A 15,536-nucleotide genomic window follows, 5' to 3' on the forward strand; every position below is an offset into this window, starting at 1 on the left:
AATCATTATACCTTTACTTATTAGTTTCAGGTAATGCATGTTATTCATTAAGAGAAATGTTAAATGTTTTGTTTACATTGACATGTGATGTAATTGCACAGTTCAGTGAGGTTAATATGTTTAGTACAGTTGTGTAGCCTTAAATGTTTTCTCTTGTGTTTTAACTAACGCAATAGATACTCCAAATGTTTATCTTTTAGCAGTGCCCGCGTTGAAGTCACCCCTCTGCAAAACGTCCCCAATTTTGTTTAGCTCAACTGCTGATAATTTGATCTAGGGCTTGTTCCAACAATACACATATTAATCAATTACAAATAAATGTCATCTGTTCTGCAGGCCCAAAATAATAGACAGCCTGCCCAATTTAGTTGGAGAATAGTTATTTGTTAATAAAATTATGGATAAACAGACATTTTGTTTTTGTAATAGTTCCATCTTAATTCGAGTCATGCATTCACCAGCTGATGGATATGAGTATCTGTTTACTCACCACAGCTGTAAGAATTGCAGAGGCCTTTGAGATGAACAGCATAACTCCTATCAAAACTCCAGTCCAGTGAATAGGAATGCACTTTCTCCTGTCAAGAGATTCCCAGACTTTCAGGCAGCCAGGGGGCCCAACACATGGAAGTATTGTGTTAAACTGGGGAAGGCATATTAACAACATAGAGGTCCCTCTTCTTCATGAGCTGGCTGCAACACAACTTGGATCCACATCCCTCTAATTGGAAGCAACTACGAAGATTTATTTAACTATAAACACCATGCCTAATTTCTCTTGGCAGTCCTGCAATGATGTGTTTAACAACTGCATATCTATGTGACTCAGTTGTGAGAATTACAGTATTTTAGTAATATGGTTTTTAATCTGATAGGAAATTGTTTTTCAAACACAAACCCTGTCCCTCAGCAAGCACGTACTGTTTGACCCTGTTGTGGGAAAGTGTTGTAGCCTTGGATAATGTACCTACTGTGTCCTGGCATGATTAAGTAAGGACCGTAATGTGTAGAAGCAACCATGAGATCTAAATTACTATCAGAGGAAGAGAGACCATGCGTTGGTTGTTATGCGTTGGCACATGAGTAAATGCAAAGGGTCTGCATGTATGTTTTAGAGATGATTCTTCAGTTGTAACATAAAGAAACAATTTAAGACACAAAACAGCAGAGGACATATGTTTTGATTGTATATATACACATAAACGCACATTGTGAAAATACCCTGCTAAAAATGTGCACCCTTTTGAAAAAGGTTCAATTACATTATAACATTAGGCAGGGAAACTTGTGCTTTTAACACTGACAGCTTTTGACAGAAACTGACAAGCAAAGAATTCCAATCATTTTGTTTATGCCTTTTATTCTGAGAATGTGTTGTTTTAAAAATACAAAATAAAAATCCTATGTGATAGTAAATCTGTTATTGGGTGTTGTCCTGTCGGCCTGGGATTCAGGGAATTCAGATTTCACAAGTTTGTACATTTTTAATGAATTCATTGGGAAAGAACCAACACATTAACTGATTATCAGAAAAAAATGCTATCTGCTAAAATCTATTGAATAAATGGAGAAAGCAAGGTAAATAATAAAAAAATATATGACCACGGTAACAAGGATCACCTTTTCTTTTTTCACATTATAAGTGTTGCTTGATTAATTATTTAAAGATTAGGACCACATTTCAAATCCCCCCTTTTTTCTTGTCTAAAGTATTTTGCTAAACTCAATAACCTTGTTCCAGACCTCTGGATTAACGGCAGCCATCTCTGATTTGTTCAGATAACTTATTGTTCAAATAGAAAGAAAGAATGGACGAACTTAAAATAATAAAAAAACAATAACAAAACAGCACCATCTTCTTGTTTTGTGCAGTACAGCAATAATACCTCTTTTTGACTGACTGAGGCTGTTATCGTCTTTAAGCTTAATAGCATTCATACAAATATCTAAAATAGAATGCAGTAATAATTTATCAATATATAAAGTGTGACTCATAAAGTGTAACATGATGTTGTGCAGGTCTTAAGCTTTGAAAGGTTTTTTTTAACCTGATATAATTCAATCCACAGACCGCTATGAATATTGTCTTCAGTGAAGCTGAAGAAGATATATATCCACTCGCAGTGAATCAATGTATTCAGTATCCCGGCAACACATTAACCTATTTCCATAATGCATTGACGTACTGTAGTTTAAAAAGCAGTTGGATACAATGTCTTTTTCATCCAAGCACTCCAGTCTGTCGATGCAAACCACTTTACAAAAAGGACATTTACTAACGCCCAGTTTGGCCACTCATGAAACAATAATACATCCAAGTAAACATTCTCAGCTCAATAACACAAACACACACACACACACACACACACACACACACACACACACACACACACACACACACACACACACACACACACACACACACACACACACACACACACACACACACACACACACACACACACACACACACACACACACACACACACACCTCTCTGTTGACATACTTGTTGTTTCAAATAACAGATTCAGAAGGTTTCAAATGTCAATGAAATATGTTTGTTTTTTAATGACAGTCAGATGAAAGCTTACAGGCTTTGCTCTGAAAGAAACCCCACCGAACATAAAGACAATGTATGCTTTTTTTGGTTAAACTCATCACAGAAATCACAACAGAATGATTATCTCCACAACTGCTCAAAGACTGAAAATGTGTGACTGCAGTCTGACAAAACAGAATGTCACAGGTGTAAAGTTTCAGAAATCATAACTGTGGTGACGTTAAATCAACCAATATATCTTGAAACTGAAGGTTTGGATTTTGAAAGCAGCAGACAAAATGAATCTCTAAGCACCTTAATAACTTCTCATCCATGTTTGCTGGAAAGTTGAGACTGAACATTAATTCTTGTGGTGAGATTGTTTTGTTAAAAACCAGCATGGATTCTGAAGAATGGTTTTCAACATCAGTGAATATCTCCCCACTTTCTGCTACCTGTCTGTGTGTGCTGGAGAAAAAAAATCCAGTGTTAATACACAGCCTAGGCTCTGTAAACTGTTATGTAAACAAAGGGTATGTAAACAAGGGGGCCCACCATAGCTAGAGACATGCCCTTCTACAGGCTGTGTATTAACAGTGGACTTCTTTTTTTAACACAGACACGTTAAGGACGGTGCTGATCATGAGGAGATATTCACAGATTTTGACAAACAAAATTTGAGCAGCATTCTCCAGAATCGCTGACTCCACCTTTAAGTGGGACATGAGTAGCCTCTAATTGCTTATTATTAGGAAAAGTGGTAGTTAAAAAAACAGCACAGTGATGTGACCGGCTGCTGGTCCCTCTTTGTTTCACACAGCCGACTGAGTCTCGCTGCACACGTAGATGTTGCTGGGCCGGACTCTCCGGCGGCTCCGGCCCGGGACCCTGGGACACAGTCTGCAGCTCTTGGGGATGAACTCCTGACACGCCTCCCTGAACTTCCTGATCCTCCAGCAGTAGATGACGGGGTTGAAGACCGTCTTCAGGTAGCTGAGCCACAGCGCGCCTATGCTGACTGGGTAGAACAGAGAGCTGTAGTAGAACTGCCGGCTGAACACGGCCAGCAGGCTCACCACCGTGTGCGGCAGCCAGCACACGGAGAAGCCCACAAAGAGGATGAGGATGGTGGTGAAGGCTCGCGTCTTAAAGCTCATGTCCACCTTGATCTGCGGGGGCCGCTTCAGCCCGCTCAGCCTCATTTTGCTGACCTGGTTGAGGGCCGGCAGGCAGGAGTGTTCGCTGGTGTGGTTGTGTATGCGCAGTGTGTTGCGACGCACTGTGTGAAGGATGCACATGTAAGAGTACAGCATGACGGTGAATGGTACAAAGAACACGGCGACCGCCAACAGCACGGTGTATCCGCGGTCTGCCACCGAATCGCTGAAGCCCAGCACACACTGCGGTGCCCAGGAACTCCCCATACCCGCCGCACCCGTCCTCCACCCGACCACAGATGGCAGAGACACACACAGACTCAGCACCCAGGAACCTGCAATCAGCAGCTTAGCTCTGTGCGGCGTCAACTTGTCCTGCCGCTGCACGATGATGAGGAAACGGTCCACACTGATTATGAGGAGAATGGACACGCCCTCCAGGACGAACAGCCAGTACAGCATGATGGACGCCCGGCAGAACCCGCTCCCAAAGCTCCAGTCGGCGGTGGCCACGGTGACCGCGGTAAAGGGCATGCAGAGCAGAGAGAGCATGATGTCCGAGAAGGCCAACGTGGCGAGGAGGAGGTTGATGGCAGAACGCATGGCAGGTTTCTGGTAAACAATCAGACACACGATGGCGTTGCCCAGGAAACCGATAGTGATCATGAAGATCATTATGGTGGCCAGGGTCACGCGCAGGGTGACTGAGATGACGGGAGTCGCAACTTCTGACACTTCCTCTGCTCTGTCCGGCTCCATGAAGCGGCACTCCTCCAGCAAGCTTTCATTACAAAAAACCATGGCAGCCATTATCGGGGGATATCAGCAAAAGAGAATGTTGGATTATTGTTGAGGTATACATGTGAAGTCGTCTCCCAGCAGTTGGTCTTCCACCCCATGATCTAAGATAGAAAGACAAGAAGATCCACTTATGGCATTTTCAAAAATACGTCATGAAACGTTCAAGTACGTTCCATAATTTTAATGGATGAATTAAAGGTGCAGTCAACGATTCAGGAGAATGCTGATTGTAAAAATCACTTTTTGTCAAAATCAGAGAATAATCTCCACACAATCACCTACCTGCCTGTGTGTGCGCTGAAAAAAATCCAGTGTTAATACACAGTTTAGGCTCAGTGAATGGGCATGTTGCTAGCTATGGTGGGCTCTTTTGTTTATATATACTTTGTTTACATTCAAGTTTACAGAGCTTCGGCTGTGTATTATTACCAGATTTCTATTCAGCGCCCACAAACTACGGACAGGTAGCAGGTAGGAGATATTCACTGACTTTGACAAAAAGTAATTCTGACAACAAGTGTTCTCCAGAATCACTGACTCCCCCTTTTAAATTGCACCGCATGAATGGGATGTGTAGTCGGTCTCTAAAAAAGCTGGAGTAAACATTGTTAACTGCAGAAAACACAGACAGAGTGTCTCATTAGATAATCAGAGTAGTTCAGCTGCTCCTTGTTCTATTAATCAGTAATAATTGTAAATTGGATTCAGTGAGAGGAAGAATGACATCACTGGGACATAAACCATAGGACCAACCCCAGAGATGTGCTGTCCGTGCTTTGAATGAGGTAAATGATTAACAGTCTAGCTGTACATAATCACATGGCTGCATATACAAACACACACCACCTACCCTCCAACACATACACGCTTGCTATGTATATGTGTAAATGTTTCACAAATACAAGTACACACATTTACTCAACACAGGTATACAACCCACCCATGGTACCTGTGTTCCATCGACTTAGCAGAAGCTCATTCTTGGGTAAGCCTTCGACTCAAATGCAACGTTGAATAAACAGAGAGGCATCGTCGGGACACACACAAAGCACACTCCTGTTGCTATGGTTTCCAGCTCCCGCTCCTGGTGGTGCTACAGTGCAAAGTGTTAAAGATGTGTTGAGGTCATTCTGCCGGTCAGGTCTCAGATGCCGTCCTCCCAGTTGGACCGGCACTCCGGAGCTGGGAGACAAGGAGACCAGTTAAGAGACATAACCTTCATGCCTAATGTCTTGTGAATTCAGGGGTCCAATCTAGATGTAATCTGTTTTACAGTAGACATTTATAGTAGTAGGGGCTAGGGGTACTAATAACCATATCATTGGCCTTGTTCTAGCCAAGTGACCCAGTAAGTCATGACAGTGTGACAATGAGCCAACATGAACAACACCAAACCCTGAAACTGAAGCAGCTAAATGGAATTCAGCCTCATTGATTTGAGTATTTACACCTGTGATTCGCCTACAGTGATAATTCAAAATATGTCTATGAAAAAGGCTTAATAGGATAGGCCTATATTTGAATGATGGTTCTGTGATAGTCTATAGCCTACATAAGTCCTCGTCATTGCAATATATTGTATGTTAATTTAATCGAAATATCACTGAGATACTCTAAGTTTAGACAGACTTACAAAAAGAGACATAACCCATACAGGTAACTAGAAAATACCTCCAGTGACTCTAACAACATTTTTGCACAACACCCCTTAAGCCATTGACTGGTGTTCTTGCATGTTGCCATGGCAACTAGAAGCCTCTACTTTCCATATGACAAAATATTTTCTTCTCACAGTTTTTTTTTCAACAAGGACTTTATTTAAGGACACAGGAATAACACTCATTCTCAGACTACCAGGTTAAACAAAATGTATTCTTCCCAAAGACGACATGGGGATGATTCACATAAGCATGCCATTATCTTCTGAAATAGCCTAATCAATAAAGCAAGTGGGCTAGGCCAACCCCTTACATAATTTTCTAGTAAGAAAAAAATGAAACGAAATGAGTAACAAATAGCCAAAATTATGTAGCAAATAAGAAACAATGAAATCCTGTAGCCTACATGATAATAACACCAGACTACTAGACCATACAATTTTATTTTAATATATAAACCTTTAGCAAAGTGGTATGCTGCATATTGTGTCAGATAATAAGCTGACTTAACCCTGCATGAGGCTCATGGCCATGGTTGGTTATCTCAACCAAAACAGGTGGTTTTACTCAGCTGTTCTGCTGACTGATTCAATAGCCTAGGTAAAAAAAATCTAATTTAAAAAAAGGAAAAAAATATGATGAAAGTAGCCTAAATTTATATAGCCTAAGTCTCTCATTTTCCTCGTTTTCACGCTAGATTTGATGAGAAACAGTAGTTTATTATGGTGGCATCAGCTCCCAGATGTAGGCTGATGTTTACTAGGCCATTTCACCATGTAGTAGCCTGCATGTTTTTAACCCTATTCTGTTTTAACGTGTATTGATAATGCAATGACATCAAAGAGTTTTTACACGGCGCCATCACTGAGCCTGTAGGACAGCGTGTTCTCAGCCCGTTTCACTGTGTTTCTCTGTCAATCACAGGCTAAAATATTCTCATCGCACTAATTTTAGGGATAAAAGACAGGATAGGGGATTAAAGAAAGCGAAGAAAAAAACATTTTCATTCGTAATCATAGACTTACCTTGACGTTGTATTTTATGGGAGCTGTCATGCTGCTCTAGCCAGTCCCCTCGGAGCTCGTGTTCCTCCGCCTATGCATCCCGAGGTTTCCCCAAAATATCCTACATATAACATTGCACTGCCATATCGATCGCCGTCGTGCCCGCCTGCGGAGGATGCTTCTGACGCCAGAAAAGCAGGTGGTCACTGATTTAAAGGAGCAGTGCAGCGAAAAAAGATTTTATTGAAGCTGCACATTAAGAAGCCATGTAGGTATCTATCTGGTGGTTTGGGGTACGATGAGCTAATATATTTTCACCAAAAGCAATAAAATATGTAATATTTACAGCGTTTTGATTAATATGAGAAACACACAACAAAACATATGACCTTATAGGCTTATTGTAAAATCTTAAAAAACAGATTAAATAATGCAATTTAAAATGAGCATTTGATGCATATATGCAAGTAATATAATGATACACAACTGTATATGATAAGGCCATTAAATAACTGTAGAGTACAGAAAATGTATTTAAAACTTGGACTTTAAAACATCTATATAAATCGGGCCTACATCTATATCTATCCCTTATTTCCATTATTTTTAAATCTATCATCACAATAATTTTGATATTATATAACTATATAATAGTCAATCTCAATGAAAGGTTTTCACTCAGTGAAGCCAATGACCAATTAATTTCACATCACATCATAAAAACATTTCAAATAAAATAAAGAAATCTGAAACGTGAGTTACATATTTTCTCCAGGAGATGGGAGCATTGTACCTTTCATCGATTTGGCTTTGAGTTCTTTCAGCATTTTGAGGCAATTCTGTGTTGGTATGATTAGATTTATATATATTCTATACTGTGTGTGTGTGTGTGTGTATATATATATATATATATATATATATATATATATATACAGTATAGAATTGTATTGGTTTCACAAATAGGCTACATTGTAAAATTGTAAAAAGCAGTCTGCATCTGGGAGTTGATGCCACCAATATAAACTTCTGTTTCTCATCATATCTAGCATGAACATGAGAAAAATGAGAGACCTATGCTGTTTCAGTTTACATTCATCATTGTTTTAAAAGCATGTTAATAAGAGTTTCTTACAGTTCTTTTTTTTCATTAGTGTTGGTTAAATTCTTGTATTTTTACAGGAGGGAAATTACACATCACAAGATGCAAAGTAAAATCTATAGACACAGATTTTCTGAAGATTTACTTGATTACGATTTCATATAAGAAAACTAGTGGATTCTCCACCTTCACATACGTACAGATACACACACGGCTACATTCACACACTTAGCATGCAGGCGGAGATCCCTTTCATGGGCATGCTTGTCTAAATTGGCATCATGCCTATGTGTTGAACATGCCCATCAAACGAGTTCCACTCCATTGGTCTGGGGCGTGCATGCTCGTCACGTTCTGTGGCACCCACACAACAAGCTTGCCGGTGAGAGAATTCATTTCCCCGTCCATTATTCCACAGATGTTTACTTTAATTTCTTCCTGATGGAGAGACTTTGGTACTCCATCATTCACCAAAGAAAAGAGAAAAAAGAAGCAAACACAGGCAAAGTGAAAAAACAGAGTATTCAGAAGTGAGAGGAGAAACCCCACATGAGTAGCAATATTAACTTAACTGAGCCTCTAACAGACAATGCCTGTGTCAAATTTAGGTTACTTCATTACGTTCAAACACATAAATTAACATTTCAACCACCTAAAAATGCACTTTTTGGGGCCATTCATTTATCCGTGCTAGCTGCTGCATCTCACTCCAGGTAAGAGTCAGGAGTTTTCACACTGAGTGAAGCACTGTGTGTTAATCAGTGTTAGACTTTAGCGACTAACCAATCTCCGCAATGGGAAAATAATTAACACCAAGGAGTGGAGACTGATAATGTGCAACCAACAGTTAAAGATTTATAGAATAAAACTTGGCAGTAACGTAAATAAGTCTTTGCATAGGTGCATGTTTGGGTTTGCTCCATGCTGTGACTGTGCACAAACAAACAACAAGCATTGAGGAGGGGATTATCATGCAATAATTGCTTTATGTAAAGTACCTCTGAACAAGTCTTTAAGAGCAATTATGAGCAATTATATTAGCTGTTCATATTGGAGGAGGCAAAACATCCCCTGTTTCAGTGACGCAATAAACAATACTCCAAAGATGAGTAATACTAAACTTAAGTGACACATATATGCACGCGCACTGACTACATATGTTGCAGTCATCAGAAGCACAGATGCTTTCCATGTAAGCTGAGTGAGGGGTTTTCGGGTTCAGGTTACTGTAACATCATCGGCTTTTACCTTCAGATCCCAGCATTAATATTCAGAGAAGACACCTAGTGTCGTGGTATGATGACAAAGCCCTTTAAAGGGCTTTTTATCCCCTAATTCCAGCCTTATCTCCAATCTTTACATCGCTAAGCTTTGAGGGGATCACACTGCAATCCTGCAAGCTTAGATTTTCTCTCCGTTTTTTATCAGGGCACATATAGGCTTTTGCAGCTGAATTGGAATCTGTTGTATTTCAGAGAAAGCGGCAGAGGGGTATGGTGTGTTGTTGTACCATTTTTCCCACTTCTGTGTGGTATGATACTGTTGTAGCTAAGAGCATGTACAGTAGACGTTTTACTTTTGCATGTTCAACATGTAGCCTGTGATTAGTTTACGTGACAGACGGCTGAGACTTCTTTGTTTATATTTCAGTTTATTCATTCTCACAAGCTCAGCATGACACTGCATGGCAAATAGTAACACGTTTCTGTAAGTAAAGTTAGTAAAAAGTGTTTCTGAAATATGTCAACAAATGTCCGAATGAATTTGACAGGGTTCTAATTAAGTTAAAGTGAAAAACTGAAGAAAAACAACAAACAACAAAACCTTTAAAGAAATGTGTTCACTTGTGTCTCCAGCATCTTCTTTGTTAGTTTGTTAGGATGCAGAAACAGCAACATGTCATCTTCATATTCGTCTCCCTTCGACTTATTATGGGATTAAACATTGACCCAGAGCGATGACATAGGCTGACTTGTGAAGACCCATTCAAACCACCATTCATACAGGCGGACTGCTATTAATAACCCACAAAGATAATAGATAAGCCATATAAAGAAACTCAAAATGTGATCAAAAGTGTAACATTAGCAGTAAAGCATTAACTACCAGGTTTGTGTTTATTTCTCTGTGTTAAGTCTTTCTTCGTCAGTGGCTGCTTCACCGTCCGACCTTTGACCTCTCCTCAAGGTGTGTGTATGTGTTTCTGCGTGTAATGTAATATCACGTGTCCGGTTCGTGTGGATCAGAAACAGACAGAATAAAACACAAATTGTTTTTCAGAGGCTGCTTCCTATCTGCCAAACCCATCATCTGTGGCAAAAAGATCCACTGCCTGGTGTCCCTCCATCTCGCCGTCACCTTGGCAACCGCTGCCGAGGTGAACTGCCAGCTGGGATAGCCGACCTCTGTTGGCTGCGTTCCACAGATCTGCAGTGCATACCACTACCACAGGATGTATGTAGCTGGACCGATGTGCACTATATCGCACTGAAACGTGTGGGCAAACTCCAAGGAAACCGACTTGTGATGAGTGCAGTCAGTTTCAATAAGGTCAACGCCATTGAGCAAAGCTATGTATGAGGCAGAAACAGAAATGCTGTTAGCTGGTGACAGATTCATTTTATTTTGTACAGATGGTGACAACGAATGAAGCTGCTGAGACTAAAACTAATGATAATTTCATTATCGATTACTGTAATCCAAATAATTGATCAATTCATCGTTTTGTCTGTATACTGTTAAAACAACTGAGTGAAAATGCCTGTTTTTAATTTGCCCACTGCATAAGAAGATGCATTCCAATAGCTTTGACCAACACAAACTCAAAGATCTTCAGTCATCATATATACCAAAGAATATCATCCAATCCTCCCATCTACGAAGCTGGAACCAGCAAGGACACAAAGTTTGGCATTTTGCTTGAAAAATTATAACAAATAAATTGTATACTTATTTTCAATTCACATCAGACGACTAATTGATTTCTCATGTTGTATAATTGGTTTGTCATTGAAGCTTTATTTGTCTGCGTTCATTGCTTCTTCATATGGCACAATATCAGTATATTGGCCAAGAAGTTCATTTTAATTGCCCTTTTTTGCCGTATTGGTTTATTTGACATAAGCCACTGAAATGCAGCAAACTATATATATATATATATATATATGTGTGTGTGTGTGTGTGTGTGTGTGTGTGTGTGTGTGTGTGTGTGTGTGTGTGTTTGTGTGTGTTGATTGTCTAAGCAGGAACCTTAATCATGATGGCCATCACAGATATCTCAACTGCAGTTATTTCCTGATGTCAAATTTATTAAATAATTAAGTCTATTCCATGAAAATAAACAAGTAGAAACAAAATAAATAGTCCAATTCTTCACACAAGATTACACAGCGGGCTCACATGTACATGAAATCAAAGGAATGCTTGCTAGTTCTGAAAAATAAGTTTCCTAAGAAGGAAAACACAATACTGGAATTATTTTCAAATCGCTGTATGACCATCTTAAACTGAGTCACAACATAAAACCACTGACACACAACACAAAAGTGAGAAACACATTTGACTTAAGGTAGATTATTGCTCGTTGAAAACAAGTGAATGCGCATTAAAACAATGTCTCTCATTTAAAACAAACAGAGGCATCAACCCAGTCCAGCCTCTGTGACATCAAAGCCTGAAGCACTACAAGGGAACATTACAAAGATGCAGACATAACTTCTCTTGTTCGAACTTTAATAGACTTTCAATTATTTTGAAAGTCAGATTTTAGTTCAGTTTTTCATTTTCATTGTCCCAAAGCCTGATTCATAGTGCAGAAAATGACGATGTATACAAGTATTGGTCCTGCTCTGAAATGAATAGGATACACACTGGATAACATTGTTATTATTGTGGAGGGACATGGGGAGCTGTAAGAAAAAGTTAATCCATTACCATTGAAGGAAACATGAATTATTGTCCATATAAATGTAGGTCTATTCAAACACGTCACGTTTTTTCAGGTTCATTGTCCGTTTAGACATTTTCACGTGTCGCTGTACATTCTCTTGCAGTCTATGGAAGGTGACGGAGTGTCGGGACCCATACTGCCCACCTGTGAATACGCGTCCTCTGGGGTGCGCGGCAGTCCAGGCGGCGTCATGCGCTTCTCCTTCTGCCTGCGGTTGCAGAACCAGACCCGGACCACCTCCTTCTCCAGCTGCAGACTGTCCGCCAGGGAGGTGATCTCCTGCGCGGATGGTTTGGGACACTTGAGGAAGTGGCTCTCCAACGCGCCTTTTACGCTCACCTCGATGGATGTGCGCTTTTTCCTCTTCCGGCCCTGGGTGGCGATCTTGTCGATGCTGGTCGGGTTCCCGGTAGTGGAGTCGGCCTCTTCCAGCCATTTGTTGAGCAGGGGCTTCAGCTTGCACATGTTCTTGAAGCTCAGCTGAAGCGCCTCGAACCTGCATATGGTCGTCTGTGAGAACACATTGCCGTACAGTGTGCCCAAAGCCAAGCCTACGTCTGCCTGCGTGAAACCCAGCTTGATACGCCGCTGTTTGAACTGTTTAGCGAAATGCTCCAGGTCATCGGACGTCGGGGTGTCCTCGTCGGAGTGCGCCTCGTGACCCACGCCGCCGTGATGCTGATGATGGTGCGTGTGGTGATTGTGGTGATGGAGGTGGTGATGGTGGCTGCCGTGGTCCAGCTCCGGGGAATCCCCTCGCACCAGCCCCGGGTGCATGAGGCTCTGTCCCGCGTGCGAGCTGAGCATCCCGTTGACTGTAAACGCACCGGGCTGGGAGTAAATAAGGGACTGTTGTTGCTGTTGCTGCTGCTGTTGCTGCTGCTGCCCCTCTGTAATGCTGATGTGCGCTGCAGAGCTGCTTCCCCAACTCCCCGAGTGTGCCTGATGGGGTCCCAGATGTGGGGACCGGTGGTGGAGAGCCGAGCCCGAGTGGAGGTCTTCCCTGTTTCTCTTCACGTCCTGCGGCTGGGAGCTGGACGGCCAAGGAGAGGCGGCCTCGGCTGCTGCCACCGCGGCGGCGGCTGCTGCGGCGGCGGCGTGAGGCAGCGATGTGACCCACTGGTGCGCATGGCTTAGCATGTGGCCCCCGTTACTCGCCACCATGGCTCCCTGCATGAAGTCACTCTGCACCATCTTTACCGAAGGGTCGCCTCTGTACCCACTAGACACCGTTGTCACAGCAGTGCTGCCCGGCTGCATGCCACCACCAACCCGCCGGTCAGAGTGAAGGACCGGCCCGGATATAATCCTGCTGCTGGCTAGGTATGGGCTTGAGGTGGCTGTTGCCATCTCCCAAAGCATATATCTTTAGATATATATTCGCTCTTCTGATGTTTTTTTTAAATTAAAGTCCAAGTGTATTCTAATCCATAAATAGACTAGAATAGAATCTCAGCATCAGTGAAGATTTTGCAAAAATTGGCAAAGGAAAACAAAATCACTCCATAGAGGCTCAAATGATCATTTTAGTTATAAAACAGTTTGTGCTGCAAGATCTGTGTGGAAAAAAACACACACTTTATCAGCATTTCTTTGCAAAAAAACTATAGTCTTCAAAACTTTTCTCTGTCAAGAGATCTGCCGTGCGTAATCCTCAGAGTTGATTGATGTGGGGGAAAAAATCTTCCTGATCCTTGCCTGTTGAGGAGCTGTTGGACCGCTTACCTAGGTGGTATAGGTAATTGTCCCTTTCTCTAGTATTAACAGTTCACAAGTGATTCAGTCGAATGACAAAAACGTTAAAGCCTCTCCGGTCCACTCTGCAGTTGCGCTCACTCCATCTGCTCTACGCAGTCCGTCCTCTACGGAGCGAAGTAGACCAGCATGTGTTTACGTTGTGCCGAGGCTGCGTATTCCTCTCCCATCTCCATCCAATTACAACAGAAAGTCTCTGCAGAGCTCCCGCTGATTGGACGCGCAGCCAGATAGGAGTTGGTGTGTCTCAGTCGCGCCTCGGGTGCACAAAGTTCTTGCTGCAGGAAAAAAAGAGCAAAAATATAGCCAGAAATTATAAAATATAGGTTATGAAAATAAGACACAGAACATTCTGGCTGCGTCTTACCTTGTAGGCTATGAATTAATGATCTTGAGAAACAGAGTGAGAAATCCTGCAATACAAAATAAGTTATTCCAAAATACATAAAAAAGTAATATAGACTGATAAAGAGATAGATTATGAAGATGGTGGTGGTGTTTGACATTGTTACTATTACAAATACATGTCTTTACTTTACCTAATTATAAGTTTAGAAGGCCACTGAACTTACTGATGCCAGATAAAATTACGCGTATGTATCTTTTATATACTATCTATGGTATGTATGGTTATCGCTTTAATAACAACTCAGAGCAACCGAGGCTGTGTCAAGGATACTCAAATCGGCTCTGGGCACATAGTCGGTCTGTACGCCTCTTGCATCTTAATGCACTCCTCTTTTCATATGGTAAAGGAAAGGCCACAGTGGCGTGACGCGCCGCACTGGTGAGCGCTGAAGGTGCACAAAACCAACCAGGAGTTTTTTTTTTCCATTCTCGAAAAAACAAGCTGGTTTCTGGTGGTGTGTTTCCATGCCGGGTCAATTTATGCATGGCCTGTTAAATAAACGTGTCATGGGGAATTTTCTGCCACGGCTTTGCCTCAGATTTAAGGGCCCGAAGAGAATAAAGCATCGACTGAGACACGTGAAGTTTTGTGACTATAGGGGAGAAAGCCAGGTGCAGCCCAATAAAAGTGCTAATTTATGTTTTTCAGAGGATTTCTTCTTGGATCTTATCCAAAGGATGGGAGAAAAAATAGGCACAACTTTTATCATTACATTTCAATCCACTTAACCATAATTATTTTATAATGTTCCAAATTACCTTTTAGGATGTTTGAAACAATTAAAACTATTTTGTAGCAATAGAAATATGCCTTAATGATCAACAAATCATATCCTGTTATATTCACAATAGATTAAAAATGAATTTAATATCTTAAAGGTCACAGAAGACTAGCTGAGTACTGCATATATTGAATTACTCTCAATAAACAATTGAGTAATTTAAAAAAAAATAAAAAATTCAGGGTAATGTTATGATGAACTGTTTAATCTCCCAAGGTATTCTTTCTTAAATCCCCATGGAAACTGGTCAGGGTGCAACATCCCTTCAAGAGTCCAGTGAGCTTTTTGTGGTGGGGGGGACAGGATGCACTCGGAGGTTTATCCCTGAGGGATGACGCACTCACTCATACCACTCAGTTCAACTAAAGCATCCCAGGCTGCAT

General features: G+C 41.3%; 2 protein-coding genes across 2 annotated transcripts; both read right to left on the bottom strand.

The window, feature by feature from the left end:
* Positions 1 to 3,352: 3,352 nt before the first annotated feature.
* Positions 3,353 to 4,498, bottom strand: gpr45 (G protein-coupled receptor 45; the record flags this gene model as incomplete). Its single annotated transcript, XM_080038199.1, has 1 exon — positions 3,353 to 4,498. The coding sequence occupies one exon, from the start codon at positions 4,496 to 4,498 to the stop codon at positions 3,353 to 3,355; it is 1,146 nt and encodes a 381-aa protein (XP_079894325.1).
* Positions 4,499 to 12,283: 7,785 nt separating this feature from the next.
* On the bottom strand, positions 12,284 to 13,570 carry pou3f3a (POU class 3 homeobox 3a; the record flags this gene model as incomplete). Its single annotated transcript, XM_080038251.1, has 1 exon — positions 12,284 to 13,570. The coding sequence occupies one exon, from the start codon at positions 13,568 to 13,570 to the stop codon at positions 12,284 to 12,286; it is 1,287 nt and encodes a 428-aa protein (XP_079894377.1).
* Between the last annotated feature and the right edge of the window lie 1,966 nt (positions 13,571 to 15,536).

This window comes from Ammodytes marinus, assembly GCF_949987685.1.
Source record: "Ammodytes marinus genome assembly, chromosome: 12".
NCBI lineage: Eukaryota > Metazoa > Chordata > Actinopteri > Uranoscopiformes > Ammodytidae > Ammodytes > Ammodytes marinus.